This window comes from Notechis scutatus, chromosome Z (assembly GCF_049901735.1).
Source record: "Notechis scutatus isolate UNSWTSFEM ecotype Mainland chromosome Z, rNotScu1.2, whole genome shotgun sequence".
NCBI lineage: Eukaryota > Metazoa > Chordata > Lepidosauria > Squamata > Elapidae > Notechis > Notechis scutatus.
Window position 1 is genome coordinate 110,295,778 of NC_142025.1, and position 18,928 is coordinate 110,314,705.

The window sequence follows — 18,928 nt, forward strand, 5'->3', positions numbered from 1 at the left end:
ATGAGCAGGCACAAAAACAGCCGGGGAAGCCTGGGAAATAGTCAGCAGGAGTGCTGCATGGCTAAGACGCTGAGCTTGTCGATCAGAAGGATTGGCGGTTCAAATCCCTAGCACCGTGTAACGGAGTGAGCTCCCATTACTTGTCCCAGTTTCTGCCAACCTAGCAGTTCGAAAGCATATAAGAATGCAAGTAGAAAAATAGGGACCATATTTGGTGGGAAGGTAACAGTGTTCTGTGCTCCTTTGTCATTTAGTCATGCTGGCCACATGACCATGGAGACATCTTCGGACAGTGCTGGCTCTTTGGCTTTGTAACAGAGATGAGCACTGCCCCCTAGAGCTGGAAATGACTAGTACGTATGTGTGAGGGGAACCTTTACCTTTTAATCAAGTATTTAGAAGGTGAGGGCTGGGCAGCACAAGCAAACTACAGGTAGTCCACAAGTGAGGAATATAATAGAGCCAGCCTGCCTATTCCATTCGTAACCCGAGGTTTCATGGGAGTGAACCTCGTACCTTGAACGTGATCACTCCCTCCTTTTGCCCACGCATTTGCTAATTGAATGTGAGACTCGTTAAGTGCACATGAGGCATTTCCGGGTGGGGAAGGCCATGGGGAGTTGATGGAACAAGTTGATGGAACAAGCCACCTGCCTAAGACCACCCAAGGCCTCTGTGACCCACTGAATACCCAAGGCCTCTGCGACCCACTGGAATACACGATCCCCAAAATTGTTTTCTCCCTCCCCCCAACCTGCCACGTCAGGTCACCTACCTTGTGAAGATCTAGCAGGCAGTCTCCTCTCCAGCCTCCCAGCCGCGTGGGCCCCCTCTGCAGTTCTGTTTGGGCCTCCGTGGGCCTCACCCAGACGTTGCCGACCAAAATGGAGCTTCTGAGGGGCGAGGCTGGCCCTCCAACACTCCACTTGGGCCTCCCCGGCCCATTGCAGGTTGAAATGGAGCCCCCGGGGCCTGGATCTGAACAGTGATGGGATTCAAATCATTTAATAACCAGTTCTCTGCCCTAATGATTTCTTCCAACAACCAGTTCACCAAACTGCTCAGAAAGTTAACAACCGGTTCTCCCAAACCTGTGCGAACTGGCTGAATACCACCGCTGGATCTGACCCTCTGACACTCCGTTTGGCCCTGCCCCAGCCCGTTGCAGTCCAAAATGGAGCTTCCAGGGGCTGGATCCATTCCAGTCCAAAAGGTTGCAAGGCAAAACTTCTGGTCCCGGTGACAAACCCAGATTGGATCTTGCAACATTATCCTAGGACATGTACATTTGCCTTCATTTGTAGAAATAATGGCAGTTGTGACATCGGCTCCACATTAAGCAATTAATGCAGGTGGATTTAATGGATCACATTTCAGAGAGAAACTCAAAACCACAATTTTAATCATTTATTAAATTATTGCAATTTAATAATCAAATCCATTAGGAGTTTAGGATTTGGGATCTGCCAATGGACTCCCCTTGTCAAACATCTCATATAAATTAAAGGAGGTTGGATTAGTATAATGGGGTTTTGTGGGAGCCCAGAAATACAAAGCACGGTTCTAATTTTGTTGATTTTCTAGCCAATCTGTGAAACGGGCAACGTGACTTCACATTTGACAATAAGGATTGTCCAAAGAATCTTTTTTCCCCCAGCGGTCAGTAAGTTTTCACAGTGAGACATGTGTCAGTAAAAAACAAAAACAAAAGAGTCCTCAAGTGATAGATTTGAAAATCATAAAACATATAATCATAAGTGGAAGGGACCTGGAGGTCTTCTAGTCCAACCGCATGCTGAAGGCAGGACCCTTATATCATCCCTGTCAAATGGTTGTCCAGTCTATTTTTGAAAACCTCCAGGGATGGAGCCCCCATAACTCCAAGAGGCAAGCTGTTCCACTGATTACAGGAAGTCCTCGACTTACAACTGCAATTGAGTCCAAATTTTCCGTAGTTAAGTGAGACATTTTGTTAAATGAGTTTTGCTCCATTTTACAATCTTTCTTGCCACAGTCGTTAAGTAAATCATGAGAGTGGATATGTTAGTAATCTGGTTGTTAAGTGAATCTGGCTTCCCCATTGACTTTACTTGTCAGAAGGTCGCAAAAGGGGATCACAAGACTCCAGGACATTGCAACCGTCACAAATATGAACCCGTTGCCAAGCATCTGAATTTTGATCACATTATCATGGGGATGCTGCACAGGCTGTTAACTGAAAAATGGCCCTAAGTTTCTTTTTTCAGTGCCGTAACTTTGAACGGTCACTAAATGGAACTGTCACAAGTTGAGGACTTCTTGTAATTGTTCTTTCAATTAATTCACACATTCCGGGTGAGAGAGATGTTTTCTGAGGATGGGCTCCAGCATGAATCCCAAAACTTGGAAGAATAAACCTCTGGTCCCAGTGACGAACACAGATTGGATCCTGCAGGAATTGTATGTTCAATTTTGGTTGTAAGTCAAGGACTACCTATTTTGAAGGAATTTTGGTCATAAATCAAGGACTACCCATACTCAGTTCGTGTTGACTGGGGAATTCTGAGAGTTGAAATCCATCCATTTTCAAAGTTGTAAAAGTGGAGGAAGATTCTCCAAAAGTTGTATTTCTGGAATCTTTGTGTCCTCTTTTTGTGAACTGGCCTACCTCGCAGGGTTGATTTACTATGGGTGTAAACAAAAATAAAACCCAAGTCAGATGATACAGACATATATTCATGCCACAGACTAATTTTAATTTCAAAATTTTGTCTGATTCAATGCTATGTTATTTATTCTTGTGAGGAAGCCCTTCGCAAGCGGCCGGTTAGCTCAGTTGGTTAGAGCGTGGTGCTAATAACGCCAAGGTCGCGGGTTCGATCCCCGTACGGGCCACACCTTTTATTCACAAGAAATAAAATCAGAAGACGGAATTCTCCTGTTTAAATCTATTAAATCCTCAGATACTTTCACACTTAAAAAAAAAATGTTGTGGTGACAAAGCTGCCTTGTTGTAGGGCCTGGGATCTCTTCAGGACCCCCATAATAAACAAGGAAAGCAACCCCCCCCCCAACGCTACGATTTAAACAGCAAAGTTACTTTTCTTATTTAGGGTGGTCCTGCGGGGGGGGGGAAGGTGTCCCCCCCATCCTTTTCGATCTAGCGCGTACAATTTGCACGCCTTTCCTTGCACAGTTTTAAAAACGCCTTTGATTCCAGATAATTTCGACGAGTTACAAAATCTCCACTTGCGTGCAGACTTATAATTTTCTTGACAGGAAACGGTGTTGTGAGAATACAGCAAAAAGAACATCTGCATTTTATTCTGCAAATAAAATAAGTAAATAAATAAATAAGGGTTTGTTTGTTTTTTGCAGAATTTGCAGAAAAACGCTTTGCAACAATGGAACAAAGTTGGAGGGGAATCCGTGTCAGGCGCGTGGAACAAAAACCAACTCGATTTTGCTCGCGTGGGAAAGAAGAATTCCTACGGCAGGAAAAAAAAAGACACAACTTGGTTTCACTGGGGCTTGAACCCAGGACCTTCTGCGTGTAAAGCAGACGTGATAACCACTACACTATGAAACCGGCTGCAGAAAATTTGGGCCCTGATTTTTCATATGAAGAACGGATGGTAGAAATGTGTAGATAACTTTTTCATTGCGCAGGTGAACATGTGATTTTAAAAAATACTAGAATGTGCAGAAATTGACAGGCTGACACTTACAATTAAGGAAAAGAAATAAACTGAATACTTTTTGGTCTGGGATTTATTTTAGCAATGGTTATCTGATAAAAACAGGAGCTAGAAACAGGGAAAGATAAGGAATGGATCAATGATATAAAGGAGGTATCTTCAAATGGATAAATAAAGTTTCTCTCCAATAAGTAGGCAAGGAGTGGCAGGAACGAAAAGAGGATCTAAATGGTTTTGTCCTTGAGAAGACACAAAAAAAGAAAATAATTATCTCTCTCTCTCTCTCTCTCTCTCTCTCTCTCTCGTCTGTCCATCCATCCATCCATCCATCCATCCATCCATCCATCCCTCTATCTATCTATCTATCTATCTATCTATCTATCTATCTATCTATCTATCTATCTATCTATCTATCTATCTATCTATCTATCTATCTATCTATCTATCTATCTATCTATCTATCTATCTATTTGCAAACAGTGGGATCTCCTCAAAAGCGCTTTGAAAGATTCCTACATCAAAAAGAAATATATGGAAACAGGAAAACATCTGGGACGAGGTGGCCGAGTGGTTAAGGCGATGGACTGCTAATCCATTGTGCTCTGCACGCGTGGGTTCGAATCCCACCTTCGTCGACTAATTTTATTTTATTTTATTTTTTGACGAATACATTTCGTTGGCTTTCACCTCCCGATTCGCCTGTTTAAGCAAAAAGCAACTCCGAGCCGTTCCACTCTCCAAGCTGAATCCTTCTCTACCGCAAAAAAAGTATGTGGGTGATCCCCACGCCCAGCTACCATCACGGGAGGGTCGGACTTGATTCATTTTTTCCGCCTTCCTCCGGCTTTGCAAATCAACCACACACCAACTCAACTAACACACAACTCCCTCTTCTGTCCATCAGTGGCTTTAACCCGTAGTGTGAATACCACCCAACTTCTTTTGCGGGTTGCTCAGATTTATAAACAAACAAATTTCTGAATAAATAAATTTCTAAATAAATAAATAAAATCTAAATAAGTAAGTAAATACTTCTGCGGTTTGGTCTTTACAGGTAGTCCTCGAGATATTACCATAATGGAGCCCCAAGACATGATATTTTTTGTGGCAGTCGTAAGGCAAATGCTACAGTCGTTAAGCGAACCCATGGTTCGCGATGGCTGGAGCCCCCCCCCAATCTTCCAAGGAATATCATTCCCCACCATCCCAGTGGCCTCTAAAAAGGATGTAAATGACCAGCTGTCTACAAGGAATATAAATCCTTCTATTCCCCAACATCCAGTCAGAGCTGAAGAAGCTTCTTGGATGAGAAGCGAAATGTCTTCAAAGAAAAAAAACAGAAAGTCCAGTTGCCTCCTGAAAAAGCACCTTTGGGACTCCCAGTGGCCTCAACGACCATCTAAAAAGAATGCAGATGACCAGCTGCCTGCAAAGAGTATATAAATCCTTCTATTCCCCACCATCCAGTCAGAGCTGAAGAAGCTCCTTGGATGAGAAGCGAAACGTCTTCACAGAAAAACCAGAAAGTCCAGTTGCCTCTTGAAAAAAAAAACACCTTCGGAACAACTATGATCTGGGTGCCTAAGAATTTCCATAGACTTCTAAGTTGGATCAAATTTGGTACCTGCGACCCCAGCGGTTAACGGAGGTTGCGTCTGAACAGCACCTAAAGGTCTAATACAATTCCGTTCCCGAAGGAAACAATGAGGAGAAAATGGCACGGGCGGCGAGATGATTCTTTGCAACATTTAGGTCGAAATGCTTGATTAAACCAGGGGTAAAAATGCCATTTCTGGCAAGTCACATCGGTTCCTTTACAGGTGTTCAGGAGAAACCCTGATATTTAAGGAGCAGAGTGGCGCAGCGGAAGCGTGCTGGGCCCATAACCCAGAGGTCGATGGATCGAAACCATCCTCTGCTAATTTCCCTTTTCCCTCTATTCTCGATACAAATTGAGCCAAAATGCCATTATTTTTCAGCACCGTTCTGGGCAATTGGCTAACCAGGTAGTCAATATTTTTATTTGGTTGCTGGAGAGATCGCAAGCATAAGAACCATGCACTGCTCATGCTCGGATTGAAAAGAAAAAAAAATACCTTAAAGGGCGTCTTTCTTTGGCTAAGGTTTTCCACCAATGTCACAGAGAGGCTAAAAAACAAATAGAATCAGCAGAAATCTCTCGCCAATTTCCAAGCGAGAGAGAGCGAGAGAGCGAGCGAGAGAAAGAATTCAGCCCTCTCAAATAGAATACTTCAGCCCTCTCAAATAGAAGTCAGGATGGCCGAGCGGTCTAAGGCGCTGCGTTCAGGTCGCAGTCTCCTCTGGAGGCGTGGGTTCGAATCCCACTCCTGACACATTAATTTTTTTAAAAGAAAACTACTTTGTTTTTAAATAGAATTACTTTAGAACTATAAAACACGCCTTTATATTTTAAATTATATTTAAAAATATTTTATAGTATACTACTTGCTTTTATATCGATTCTATTGTTGGACTCCCACGTTGCAACTTTCTCAGGTGAATTTTCCTGCAAATACTCAAATACTTTTTTTCTCATCTTATACTGAAGGGAACTTCATAACTTCATAAACAGCATTAAGGATAACTTTCAGCAAATTCAAAACAAATAAGTAGGGTCCCAAAAGTGCTTTCTCCAAGAGGCAGGTAGACTTTCTGGTTTTTATTTGAAGTCTTGTCTGTCTTGAAAGAAAAACCAGAAAGTTCACCTGCCTCTTGGAAAAGCCACCTTTGGGACAGCCATGACCTGGATGACTTGAGAATCTCCATAGACAATTAAGTGTAGGGTGCAAAAGCTAAGAGGAAAAATCATTGCCCAGAGGATCATTGGGTGCCCTCTCCTCTTTGGAAGATCTTTATAGCTCCATTGCCTTAAGAAAATTCAAAACATTCTTAAATAGCCATCTCATCCTGGGTACCTTTTTGGAAAACTATTAAACTGTACTGGACAATAAAAACCAGGGACAAATAGGCTGAAAACAGCTTCTATCCCAGAGCAATGGCTATATTGAATTCTACTATGTAGTGCAATATTAATACAATATCAGGGGTTTTCAATTGAATTGCATAGAATGTAAAGGATGTACTGTATGTTTATTTTATTTTTAGCTATAATGTACATTGAAAACGGCATTTAATTTTGTTGTGAGATGCAATGACAATAAACTAAGCATACTTGCTGCCTCCATTAATGTTTACTGATCAAGACTTCAATTTGTTAAAAGGGGGGTGCAAGGGAGAAATCCCTAGTTTTTAAGCATGGGGGGGTAGAATCCCTAGATCAAAAACCCTAAATTTTTGGGCTTATAGCACAAAAGAAATGACAAAATACACAGCAGAAAAATTAAACTGGATGGATTCTGTAAAACGGCCTGAAAATAAAGATTCCATGCTATTGCTAAGAGCATTTAAGATCAGTCTAACGTTCCTACAGATTGTTCCATGTGAACGATATTGTGGGTGTCAGCTCCTTTTAGGAAGAGATGGTGGCTCTTAAAAGAGCCTTTGGGGTTATAGGTGAGCCTCGGCGCGTCCTTACGCCCTCTCCCCGCGGATGCGTCGGGCCAGCTGGATGTCCTTGGGCATGATGGTGACGCGCTTGGCGTGGATGGCGCACAGGTTGGTGTCCTCGAAGAGCCCCACCAGGTAAGCCTCGCTCGCCTCCTGCAGAGCCATGACGGCCGAGCTCTGGAAGCGAAGGTCGGTCTTGAAGTCCTGCGCGATCTCGCGCACCAGCCGCTGGAAGGGCAGCTTGCGGATCAGCAGCTCCGTCGACTTCTGGTAGCGGCGGATCTCGCGCAGGGCCACGGTGCCCGGCCGGTAGCGGTGAGGCTTCTTCACGCCGCCCGTGGCCGGCGCGCTCTTCCGCGCAGCCTTGGTGGCCAGCTGCTTGCGGGGCGCCTTCCCGCCGGTCGACTTGCGAGCCGTTTGCTTGGTGCGAGCCATCCTCTCACTTGAAGTTCAGATGTGGAATTCCGAGAAATGAAGCAATGGCATCGTCTGCCGGCCTTTTTATAGCCCGCGCCTTGAGCCTGATTGGGTGAAACGGTTGAATTCGAATGTCTAGTCTCGACGCTGATTGGATACGCATTGAAACCATACCTTTCCTCGCTCTGCCTTCTCCACCGATCCTCGGTTTGCCGAGGCTTTGTTTCCACGCCCACAATATTCCGACTGTGAATGAATTACAAAATATCAACCCTTGGCAATGGTCCTTACGTTTTCCCCGAAGCTGTTTCAAATTACCAAATGAAATCGAGGGGATTAAAAATATCCAGCAGTGGTGCGTTTCATCATTTGGCTTTTGTGTTGGTACAACCAGGGTACTGGAATATTAATTTCGTAATTAGTAAATACAATGTTGACCTAAGCAAAAGTGCAAATCCTTAGCCTTTCACTTTCATTTACTCTGTTTTCATTCCTAGGTTTTATAATGCTCAATTTTAATTGCTTTAAGAAGCTTTTTTTGCAGATGACACCACGTTGGTGGGACTCATATCAGGAGAAGACGAGACGGCCAATAGGTCAGAGGTTCTCAGACTGGTCTTGTGGTGCAAGAATCATAACCTCGCCCTGAACATCAAAAAGACCAAAGATATTATAACTTCAGAAGATGCAAAGCAGAGCCTCTCCCACTATATATCAATGGAGACTGTGTGGAAAGAGTTCACAGTTTTAAATTTCTAGGAACTCATATTCTGACAACCTTATTTGGTCAGTCCACACTATGTCCACTGCAAAGAAGGCCCAGCAGCACCTGCACTTTCTGAGGCTGCTGAAAAGAGTGGTCTGGGTGAGAAGTTGCTGGTTACTTTTTACCATTCTACCATCAACAGCATTTTGGCATACTGTGTAACAGTGTGGTATGCTGGATGCTCTGTAGGATAAAAAGATGCTCCAGAGAGTTATAAACACAGAACAAAAAATCATCGGTTGCTTTCTTTCTTCTTTGGAAGAGATTGTGAAGACCAGACTCCTCTCTAGAGCAGTGGCCCCCAACCTTTTTTGTACCACGGCCTGGTACCGGCATCACAAAATGATCCACGGCCCGGCCGGCATCAGCACGCACGACCAAGGCAAGGTGAGCCGAGCGACCGGCCAGCCAGCCGTCCCCCGCTTCTCCTCGCCACCTTCAACTCCTCCTCTGTACCTTTTTGTGCTTTTCGGGCTCTTTCTTAATCTCCTCCTGAGTAATGCGAGACTCCACCGCCATCGGGACGGCTCTTCGAAGCCGCCGCCCCCTTCGACGAAACTAAGGCGCGAGGATTCCTTCAGCACCCAAACACCGCTTTCCAACAACCGACGACCGACAAGCTCACCCGGAAGTACTTTCTCAAGTGCCGTCGAAACAAGATGGCGGCGCCCAAAGAAACCGGCGGCCCGCTACAAAATGATCCACGGACCGGTACCGGTCTGGGGCCCAGTGGTTGGGGACCACTGCTCTAGAGCACTAAAAATCTCCACAGACCATTCTCATCCTGGACATTCATATTTTGAACTGTTACCATCAGGGAGGTGTTATAGGTGTCTTAAAATGAGGACTAATAGACTGAGAAGCAGTTTCTTTTCCAAGGCAATAATTGTCTTGAATCAAACAATGCATATGTGATTTAGCCCTATGTATATAGTGGCATTTTTAAACTAATTACCTTACTATATGTTTTAGATAGGTTTTAGACTAGGTTTTTAATTATTATTTTAATTATTTTAATTTTTAAATACTCTGTAGTGTGATTGTGATGTGGTGTTTGGGACACTGTGCTGGAGTAGCTTTCAAATTTCATTGTATTTGTAGAATGCAATGACAATAAAGGTGTTCTATTCTATTCTATTCTATTCTATTCTATTCTATTCTATTCTATTCTATTCTATTCTATTCTATTCCATTCCATTCCATTCCATTCTTTTAGTTTTGTAGGTCAAGATGGCAACGTTCTGCAGGCATATAAGTCTTCTAAATTCTTATTTTTGAGGGGGTTCACTCTGGTGTGTGCATAAGGCACACATTTTCAACAAGCAGAAATATGGATACATTTGTGGTTTTATTAATTAGTACGGTCTTTGTTGGGTTAGATACATTTTAACTCTTAAGATTAATGCCTACCATGGAAACTGCCCTATTTACACAACGTGTCAGTTGCTTCAAAAGAAAAGCAGCTTGGATCTATGAAAAATAGGATTTTTCTCTCTCTTTTCCTCCCTTTTTCTCTCTCTCTTCCTCCCTCCCTCTCTCCTTCCCTTTCTCTCTCTTTTCTTCCCTTTTTTCTCTCTCTCTTCCTCTTCTTCTCGCTCTCCTATATCCTATTTTAAATAGATCCAAGCTCTGTATGTGTGTGTATACATATACATATACATACATACATACATACATACATACATACATACATACATACATATACATTTATATTGCTGCCTATTTGCCCATGGCAACTCGAGGCGGCTTACACAATGTAAAACCATATTTAAAACAAAAAATAAAAAATAATAAAAATGAACAAAAAGAATCAAATAAATTAGTAAAGTACAATAGAACAAAATTTAGAAAAAAATAAAATATGTATATATATTTGTATATATATAAATATATAAAAGCAGCTTGGATCTATATAAAATTGGATATGTATAGCTGCTTTTCTTTCTATATATATAAAAACTCGCTTTATTGCTTGGTCCACCGGATTGGTGACTACTCTTGAAGGAATTGAATTGCATTCATTAAACTGTCCACTAACAGCTACTTTGAAAGCCTGCCAGTAGGAAATTGGATGTTGTTGGTGATTTTGATTAGCCAAACAGGAAATGTCCTTTTAGTTTGAAATTGCTGCCATGGGCCACAGCTTTTTTATGCAGACACATTATTTCATTTCCCTTGTTTTAAAAAGCTACTGTTTACAAACTTTCATTAAATAACTGTACATTTTATATTATTTACTATCTTAATGCACGGCAATCCAAATGGATTTTCTTGGGTTTGCTACTCAAATTAAATTTGGATTTAGGCTGAGTTCGATGGGATATCAGAGGTGCTTTTTGCAAATGAACTTTGGGATATCAGAGGTGCTTTTTGCAAATGAATTTTCCTTGAAAATGTTTTGCTTCCCATTCAAGAAGCTGTTTCAGTTGAACTTCCAAAAACCTTCTTGGGATGAAAAGCCAAGTTTTCAAAAAAACAAAACAAAAAAACAACAAGGAAGTCAAGTTGCCTTTTGAAAAAAAAAAAAGATCTTTGGGGCAATTATGACTGGTATTGAGAAACTCCATAGCTTCGATGGAATAGTTTAGATCTGTTCACCTGGATGGATCAAATGTAGTTATTTTCATTATAATTATAGACTTAACAAAATCAATTTTTTTATGTATATTGTCACCTCTTAATACTTTTGTGGAGGAAATTTTTATAAAGTATCTCAGGATTTTCACTTGACTTGACTCAAGCTCTTTCCAGGAAAAGGTGGGTGGCTCTTAAAAGAGCCTTTGGGTGTCGTTCTTAGCAGCCGAGAGGGAGCAGGCGGGCGGGCGGGCTCTACTTCCCTTTGGCCTTGTGGCTCTCGGTCTTCTTGGGCAGCAGGACGGCCTGGATGTTGGGCAAGACGCCTCCCTGAGCGATGGTCACTTTGCCCAGCAGTTTGTTCAGCTCCTCGTCGTTGCGGATGGCCAGCTGCAAGTGGCGCGGGATGATACGCGTCTTCTTGTTGTCCCGGGCCGCGTTGCCCGCCAGCTCCAGGATTTCGGCCGTCAGGTACTCCAGCACGGCGGCCAGGTAGACGGGCGCCCCGGCTCCGACTCTCTCCGCGTAGTTGCCCTTGCGAAGCAGCCGATGCACACGGCCCACGGGGAACTGGAGCCCGGCGCGGGAAGAGCGAGTCTTGGCCTTAGCTCTGGCTTTGCCTCCTTGTTTGCCGCGTCCAGACATGTTAAGATTCAGGAATAGCAACACAAACCAGCTGGATCCGAGAACGATTCCTACTTGGACACTTTGTCTCATTTTATTCACTCGAAAAGCTTGTAAATGTGGATTCCCATTGGTTCGCATCCGCCGAAGTTCTGCGTCCAATGAAAAAAAACAAGTCTTTTCGGCCGCCCAATAGAGAAAAGGTGCTCTATGCAACCCAATAGAAATAGCTTTTTCAGGATTCGGTCATTAGCATAATACGGATGTGGGTGGGGCTCTGCTTCTGAGCCAATGAAAAAGGGAGGTTTTGATCAGCTTCATTTGCGTACAGCAAATAAATAGGGGCCAAGCAGAGGTTCTTCAGTTTGATTTGTTTTGGTTAGTCTACTTTTTTCTCGTTGGCGATTTGATCATGCCTGAACCGGCCAAGTCTGCTCCCGCGCCCAAGAAGGGCTCCAAAAAAGCCGTGACTAAGACTCAGAAGAAAGGAGACAAGAAGCGCAAGAAGAGCCGCAAGGAGAGCTACTCCATCTACGTCTACAAGGTGCTGAAGCAGGTCCACCCTGACACCGGCATCTCCTCCAAGGCCATGAGCATCATGAACTCCTTCGTCAACGACATCTTCGAGCGCATCGCTGGAGAGGCTTCCCGCCTGGCCCACTACAACAAGCGCTCCACCATCACCTCCCGGGAGATCCAGACGGCCGTGCGCCTCCTTCTGCCCGGAGAGCTGGCCAAACACGCCGTCTCCGAGGGCACCAAGGCCGTCACCAAATACACCAGCTCCAAGTAAACAAGCTTGCAAACAAGCTTCCTTTATTATCAAATCCAAAGGCTCTTTTAAGAGCCACCTACATTCTCAAAAAAGAGCTGCAGCTTTTTCAAAAGTCCAGTTTGCAAAGACTTTGACTGTATTCCTAAGGCATGAATGCAAGAAAATACAGAGCCTCAAAGTTTAAATCTCCTTAAAAATCGTTATTGAATACAAAGATTAGAAAACTAAGAAAAAGGTTTAAAAATTAAAAACTAGAGGTGAAGGGGAGGAAGAAAGATACATTGAAAAAGTGATTTATTTTTAAAGGAAACCAGTTTGGTCTATGATTAAGTCAAGAAACCTGGAGACAAATTCTAGTCCCTGATTTAGGCATGTGTGTGTTGCATACTTCTGCTTGTATCAGAGAAACTACTGAGGCCAGTTTCAACCTTAGCGATTTTAAGATGCGTGGACTTCAACTCCCAGAATGCCTCAGACAGTACTGCGGCAGTTGAAATCCACGCGTTTTAAAGTTGCTAAACTTGAAGGAAAAAAATACTTTGAGCAGTTGCTCCAGTGGCGCAATCGGTTAGCGCGCGGTACTTATATAGCAGTACTTTGCCTCTAGCGATGCCGAGGTTGTGAGTTCGAACCTCACCTGGAGCAGTGACCTTTTCCTCTCTGGGAAGTTATTCCTGGGCGTTACTCACTCCATCCTGATTTCTAATATACGTTTAAAGGTGGTTAATAGACTTGGATTGGATTAGATTGTTACTTATGAAGAAATTTGAATTTGGGGCTTTCCTTTCTCTTATGGGCTGGAAAATATCTTTTTTTTTTAATTGCATGAAAGGGAGAGGCATTCCTTGAAGAAAGTTTAATGAAGCAGGAAGGATAAATTATTGAAGGAGCGTTGGAGAATCCACACATTTACCCAATGGCACTACCATGTGAAGATCTTGAAACATAACCTCTAGGAATTGTTAGCTTTGAAAAAAAAATAGTTAAAACACATAAGCGTTGGTGGTATAGTGGTGAGCATAGCTGCCTTCCAAGCAGTTGACCCGGGTTCGATTCCCGGCCAACGCAAAAGTCTGTTTTTCTTCCTTTTCTGTAGAGATTCTCAGTCATCCCAAAGGTCCTTTTTCCCAAAGGTTCTTTCTCAGGAGGCAACTGGACTTTCTTGGTTTTTCTTTGAAGATGTTTCGCTTCTCATCCAGGAAGCTTCTTCAGCTCTGGATGGTGAGTAGAACTGAGGAAGCATCTTCGATGAGAAGCAAAATGTCTTCAAAGACAAAAACCAGAAAGTCCAGTTGACTCCTAAAAAAGCACCTTTCGGTGGCCTAAAGGCACCCAGCTAGCTTTCATGCCAAAGGTTGGCACTAGAACTCAGACCCCCGGCAACCGCCCCCTCCCCCGGTTATTGGCCCAGTGCCACGCAACAGCTTTCATGCCTAAATCAGGACTAGAATTTTAGCTCCAGGTTTATTGTCTGCTGCCTTAACCCTAGACCAAACTGGTTTTCTTTAAAAATAAATCATTTTTTTTCAATGTATCTTTTTCTGCTTCTCCTTCCTCTCTAGTTTTTAGATTTTTAAACCTTTTTCTTAGCCTATATTTTCTAATCTTTGTATTCAATAATGATTTTAAAGAGATTTAAAATACTTCCAACTTTGAGGCTCTGTATTCTTTTCTTGCATTCATGCATTAGGGAGACAGTCAAAGTCTTTAACTGATATTCCTTAGTTCTTCGTGAATTCAGTTTAGAAGAGTTACTAATAGTACTAAATTTCTTGGTGGCTCAAAGCAGATGAAAATCTTAATTTTTTTTAAAAAAGAAAAGGCTGCCCAGAGGGGGATTCGAACCAATATCTCCGGGGAGACTGCGACTACTAACGCACCGGCTTAGACCGCTCGGCCATGCTGACTTCTCTATAAAAAGGCTTCCCCCAACGTCTTTGGTAATAATATATTTTGAACATCTACAATGAAGTATATAGTCACACCATAGATTAAGACATATGAAGACAGCATATAGGTTTTGTAACAATCCAGGTAGTCGTGGCCGAGTGGTTAAGGCGATGGACTAGAAATCCATTGGGGTCTCCCCGCGTAGGTTCGAATCCTGCCGACTACGAGAGATTTTTTTTAAAAATCAAAACATAAAAGTCCTCTTCTCTAAATATCCTACCTTCTGTTTCTTCCACACGTTTAAAGTCGTCTCTTTTTAAAAGTTTGCCAGGCCAGGTGATTATCTGGGAAAAAACCCATCTTATTTGCAACCCCACTTTCCAAAACCCCTCCCTTAATATACTATTGCATATCATTGATATATGATTGCAATTTATACTTACATATTATTATATCGTATTTATTATATTAATTTTACTAATACCTTGCCTCTGCTCTCACCCACTAGCATGCCAACACCCTGTCTGATTTGGATTTAGGATGCCTTGTGAATCCCCTCAATCGTGGCTTTTTATACAGACTATGGCTAGTGAAGTATATCAAACCCACTTGCTGGGACAGTTAAAACTTTTTATCTAAATACAATATCACGTTATTGGGGTGGATTTAATTATAGATGTATAGTATTTTTATTTTATCCAATTCAATGGTCTGAATTCCACTTTCTTGAGATGAATCCTGAGTGCTTTCTTTGCGAGAATTTTGCTCCCAATACGGGATTCCGACTTCTGCACTTTGAATATACTCAGAGGTAACCTTTTCAAGGCCATTCTGGTTCCACTAGAGCTCAGGTCCGAGTATAATCTATGAATAAAGAGTAGGAGGGAGCAGATTTCTTGCTGCTCCAAAGATGAACCTATCGTGGACAGCATCATTTATTTAACGTGAATTGGATTTTTCCTACTACCAGGAATTTTCAAAACATTTTATTACAAGGCGTTGGTGGTATAGTGGTGAGCATAGCTGCCTTCCAAGCAGTTGACCCGGGTTCGATTCCCGGCCAACGCATGTGACTTTTATTTTCCAAAAGAGTCTGTTCTATGGTAATAGAAAAGGTTTTTTTAAAAAAGCATTTTTTTTTAAAAAAACTTAATTTTTTAATGATGTCTTTACATTTATCCAGCTCTTCTTACTAAATAAATTTCTGAGTGTTCACACAAACGGATTCCAGAAAGATTTATAGCACCACAAGGCAGTTAAGTTGGCTAGTTTTTTTAAAAAAATTGCTGGATGGTTTATAGCCTTTTCCACAAATTCAGCCTATTGGTTTCATTTTTACAGCTGACTATGACATATCTGATTATGGTTGAACTCTCAATCCTAATCCTATTGCGATATCAATATATTGTACAAATTCAGAGAACCATTAATTGTAGCGTGGGAAGAAATATCCATCTGGTTCAGTACCAAGCTGGGAGAAAGACAGTGGAAACATTGGGGGCTGATTGGAAAGATGGTTTATTGATGAAGCAGAACCACCTGGGTTGTGGATCTGGGCAGCTGACCAATTGGTTTGATGAGTACATGGCTTTTTGTAAGGTTCAGAGATGCTGGTAGGGGGGTTGTGCAATGTTTGAAATGTCCTTAGGAGAGGGGTGTCAAACCTGGGGTGCTTCGATCTAGGATGCTTCGATCTGGCTTGCGGAGCCACCCTGGAAACAGCAAAGGATTGGCCTGTGGTGCCTCTGCCAGCAAAAATGGAGCTCCTCCCAGCCCCTGTTTTTGGCTGCAATGGCTTCCTGCAGCCCTCTGCCAGAGAAAACAGAGCTCCATTTTCACTGGCAGAGGGCTACAGGAGGCCATAGTGGCTGAAAACAGAAATTGGGAACCCATTTTCGCTGGCTGACCACTCGGGCCACCATAGGCACTCCCGACACAAGTGACATCAAGCTGACCATGCCACAACACTGCCCCCACCCCGAGGTCAAACACAACTCTGATGCAACTCTCAATGAAATCGAGTTTGACACCCCTGCCATAGGAGAGTGTGCGATGTAGTAAGCTCTGGGTCTTCTGCTAAATGGTAGTGGGTTAATCCAATTATGTTGTTGGAAGAAATTTCCTGAGTTCGTTTCCCACCTGGGAAGCAGTCGCTGATGCTGAAAAGAAATAGACATGGAAGTCAGCTGCCAGAAAAGGGATCCTTTAATTTAGGAAGGCAAGAAAAGTAATGACACAGCTCAGGGAGTTCCTGGCTTGCAAGCAGATTGGGGGTGTGTGTGTGTATATCTGAGCCTTTTATGCTTAATTCCCCTTTGAAGCTCCTGCAGCTTGATAGGTTTATTTGTGTGCTTCTCTTAAAGTGATTGCCCTGGGTCCTGTCTTCCTGCCTTAATGGGTTAATCCTGTCCCAGGACCTCAAAGCGAGAAAATAGAACACCCTCTTTGTGTTGCTGTTAAAAAACTTTATTCCTAATGATTGATTAACAATGATATTAATGTATTTAATATTTGATTGAAAATATGAGAATATATACAATGTAATTGTAATTGAAGACTACGAAATGGAAGCACAAAAAAATTTGTAAACCGTGACTTATGACCATTTTTCACACTTACGTCTGTTGCAGCATCTCCAGTCATGAGAGGCCAGGCGAGGAAATGTGTGCCTCGATGTGAGTGATGTTGAGTTGGCCACGCCCAGCCAATAACATGATCACCAAGCCATGCCCATCAACTAAGCCACACCCACAGAACCTGTTGTTAAAATATTTGAATCCCACCCCTGGTAACCATCATGGTACATGCTTTGTGCCAAATCCAACCAAATTTTGCTAACCTAAAACCTCGGTATTCTCTGAACTTAGTTGTTTTCTTGCAGACGTCTCATAACCAAACTAGGTAACGTTATCACTGCTAGTGCACTAGTACCTAGCACACTAGTAATGATGATATTACCTAGTCTGGTTAATGAAACATCTGCAAGAAAACAACTAAGTTCAGAGAGCAACTTGTAGCCCTTGTTTCAACTCTGGGCAACAAACATTTTCCTTGATTGCTAAAACTCTCTCTCTCTCTCTCTCTCTCTCTTGGTAATTCCAGGAAACCACAGTTATAATTTGCAATAGAAGCGCCTTCCAGATATCTTCCTTTAAAAAAAATGGTATTGATCAAGTTATACAGAAGAGCCAAAGAAAAATGATAATGGTAATTCAACAATATTTACTTATGGGGGAAAGAGGAGGAAAAATACTCCGAATTGTGATGTCCACAACTTCTTGAGCCATATCCTAAAATACATTTTTCATGGGACAAGTGTGAAAATAGTTGATGAGCAGATTTTTTGTGTGTGCCTTCAACTTGCAAAGGCCTTCACTTGAGAAATATAAAATTAGCAGAAATGGCCAACTTAGTGGATGGCTTTCAGGAGCTGTTTAACACCCAAAATACAGAGCCTGGATAGCTCAGTCGGTAGAGCATCAGACTTTTAATCTGAGGGTCCAGGGTTCAAGTCCCTGTTCAGGCGGTAGAGTTTTTTTCCCCATTTCTTTCTCAAAGGGTGTTCAAATTTGACGGCTACAAGAGGTGTGGACTTCAACTCCCATAACTCCTCCTCCAGTCATGTTAGCTCAGGAATTCTGGGAGTTGAAGTCCATAAGTCTTAAACTTGCCAAGTTTGAAGACCCTTGCTTAGTGCATTGTCTCTTTTCAACAATAACCCATTTCTGAGAAGGACTATAAAAAGCCAAGGAGTAGAGATGTACAATGGGACTTGGAACCATAAGTTTTCTGCTGTTTCTTCCCCTTGTTAAATAACCTTTTTGCTTTAGTTTACTTATGAAGCTTGTAACTAATGTGCAAGCAAGCCAGGTTGCACTTGAATAGAAATAGAATTGGGAGAGCATATTTTGGTTTGCCTTTTTTTTTTAACCAAAGTTGTTTCTTTTTTAATGTGTTGGAAGGAATATCCTTCTGGTTCGGTTCCAAGCCGGGAAGAAGGCACTGGAGACAAAATGGAGGCTGGAGGCAGATTGGAAAGAGAGTACATTGATTGATTAACAGAACCACAAGTTTGTACTTCTGGTGCATCTGACCACATGGAGTTGAAAGTGAGAGGTTTTTATACCTTCTCTTGGGCTTTGTACTTGAGCTTCCTGTTCCTGTGCAAGAACATGTATTCCATTGGCTGTCGTCAAACTCCCATGGGACTATGTCCTAGATGTTTGTCTGAGCTAAGTTTGGTTGAAGTTTGGCTGATGCAATGAAGGGGTTTGCTGGGCAATTCTATTGTGGATGAGGGCTAATTCTATCCTTGTTGGGTGAGGGTATTTGCTTATGAATAAAGCTATCAATCTCTATCTCTTAAGTGCTGACATCTGCTGTGGGCTATTAAGGAAGGTGGGGGCTGCTTTCTGTCTCCAAAAGCATGTTTCTCTTTTTAGGAAAATATGATTCTGCCTTTTTAATATTTCTCAAAATACTTCATTCTTCTTGGAGAGGGTTTATTGCTAACTTTCTAAAAATGAAATAACTGTTCTTTTAAGTGTCTAAACTTTGAAGCCATAGCTTTGGGGATGATTCCAAACACCAGTAAAATGCAGGAGATAAATTTTACTAATAAATAAATGTACGGAAAGTCTTATGAAAATCAACAGGGATGGTTTGAATTTATTCTGG

At 42.3% G+C, this 18,928-nt stretch overlaps 3 protein-coding genes and 10 non-coding genes across 13 annotated transcripts; 10 read left to right on the top strand and 3 right to left on the bottom strand.

Annotated features, from left to right (window-relative positions):
• Positions 1-2,800: 2,800 nt before the first annotated feature.
• On the top strand, positions 2,801-2,874 carry TRNAI-AAU (transfer RNA isoleucine (anticodon AAU)). Its single transcript has one exon. It is a non-coding gene; the product is annotated as a tRNA-Ile (tRNA).
• A 621-nt stretch (positions 2,875-3,495) lies between these two features.
• Positions 3,496-3,568, bottom strand: TRNAV-UAC (transfer RNA valine (anticodon UAC)). Its single transcript has one exon. It is a non-coding gene; the product is annotated as a tRNA-Val (tRNA).
• A 662-nt stretch (positions 3,569-4,230) lies between these two features.
• Positions 4,231-4,312, top strand: TRNAS-GCU (transfer RNA serine (anticodon GCU)). Its single transcript has one exon. It is a non-coding gene; the product is annotated as a tRNA-Ser (tRNA).
• A 1,214-nt stretch (positions 4,313-5,526) lies between these two features.
• Positions 5,527-5,598, top strand: TRNAM-CAU (transfer RNA methionine (anticodon CAU)). The gene has a single exon. It is a non-coding gene; the product is annotated as a tRNA-Met (tRNA).
• Positions 5,599-5,948: 350 nt separating this feature from the next.
• On the top strand, positions 5,949-6,031 carry TRNAL-CAG (transfer RNA leucine (anticodon CAG)). The gene has a single exon. It is a non-coding gene; the product is annotated as a tRNA-Leu (tRNA).
• Positions 6,032-7,165: 1,134 nt separating this feature from the next.
• Positions 7,166-7,658, bottom strand: LOC113422784 (histone H3). Its single transcript, XM_026683933.2, has one exon. The coding sequence runs from the start codon at positions 7,638-7,640 to the stop codon at positions 7,230-7,232; it is 411 nt and encodes a 136-aa protein (XP_026539718.1). The 5' UTR covers positions 7,641-7,658; the 3' UTR covers positions 7,166-7,229.
• A 3,221-nt stretch (positions 7,659-10,879) lies between these two features.
• LOC113422785 (histone H2A type 2-C-like) lies at positions 10,880-11,634 on the bottom strand. The gene has a single exon (XM_026683934.2). The coding sequence runs from the start codon at positions 11,605-11,607 to the stop codon at positions 11,218-11,220; it is 390 nt and encodes a 129-aa protein (XP_026539719.1). The 5' UTR covers positions 11,608-11,634; the 3' UTR covers positions 10,880-11,217.
• A 344-nt stretch (positions 11,635-11,978) lies between these two features.
• On the top strand, positions 11,979-12,440 carry LOC113422786 (histone H2B 1/2/3/4/6). The gene has a single exon (XM_026683937.2). It carries the CDS (start codon positions 11,999-12,001, stop codon positions 12,377-12,379), a length of 381 nt encoding a protein of 126 aa, XP_026539722.1. The 5' UTR covers positions 11,979-11,998; the 3' UTR covers positions 12,380-12,440.
• Positions 12,441-12,910: 470 nt separating this feature from the next.
• On the top strand, positions 12,911-13,006 carry TRNAI-UAU (transfer RNA isoleucine (anticodon UAU)). Its single transcript has 2 exons — positions 12,911-12,948; positions 12,971-13,006. It is a non-coding gene; the product is annotated as a tRNA-Ile (tRNA).
• Positions 13,007-13,357: 351 nt separating this feature from the next.
• TRNAG-UCC (transfer RNA glycine (anticodon UCC)) lies at positions 13,358-13,429 on the top strand. The gene has a single exon. It is a non-coding gene; the product is annotated as a tRNA-Gly (tRNA).
• A 966-nt stretch (positions 13,430-14,395) lies between these two features.
• Positions 14,396-14,477, top strand: TRNAS-AGA (transfer RNA serine (anticodon AGA)). The gene has a single exon. It is a non-coding gene; the product is annotated as a tRNA-Ser (tRNA).
• A 770-nt stretch (positions 14,478-15,247) lies between these two features.
• TRNAG-UCC (transfer RNA glycine (anticodon UCC)) lies at positions 15,248-15,319 on the top strand. Its single transcript has one exon. It is a non-coding gene; the product is annotated as a tRNA-Gly (tRNA).
• A 2,385-nt stretch (positions 15,320-17,704) lies between these two features.
• TRNAK-UUU (transfer RNA lysine (anticodon UUU)) lies at positions 17,705-17,777 on the top strand. Its single transcript has one exon. It is a non-coding gene; the product is annotated as a tRNA-Lys (tRNA).
• Positions 17,778-18,928: the final 1,151 nt, after the last annotated feature.

Coding starts and splice junctions, on each gene's coding strand:
- LOC113422784 (XM_026683933.2), bottom strand. CDS start 7,640: ATGGCTCGCACCAAGCAAACGGCTCGCAAGTCGACCGGCGGGAAGGCG.
- LOC113422785 (XM_026683934.2), bottom strand. CDS start 11,607: ATGTCTGGACGCGGCAAACAAGGAGGCAAAGCCAGAGCTAAGGCCAAG.
- LOC113422786 (XM_026683937.2), top strand. CDS start 11,999: ATGCCTGAACCGGCCAAGTCTGCTCCCGCGCCCAAGAAGGGCTCCAAA.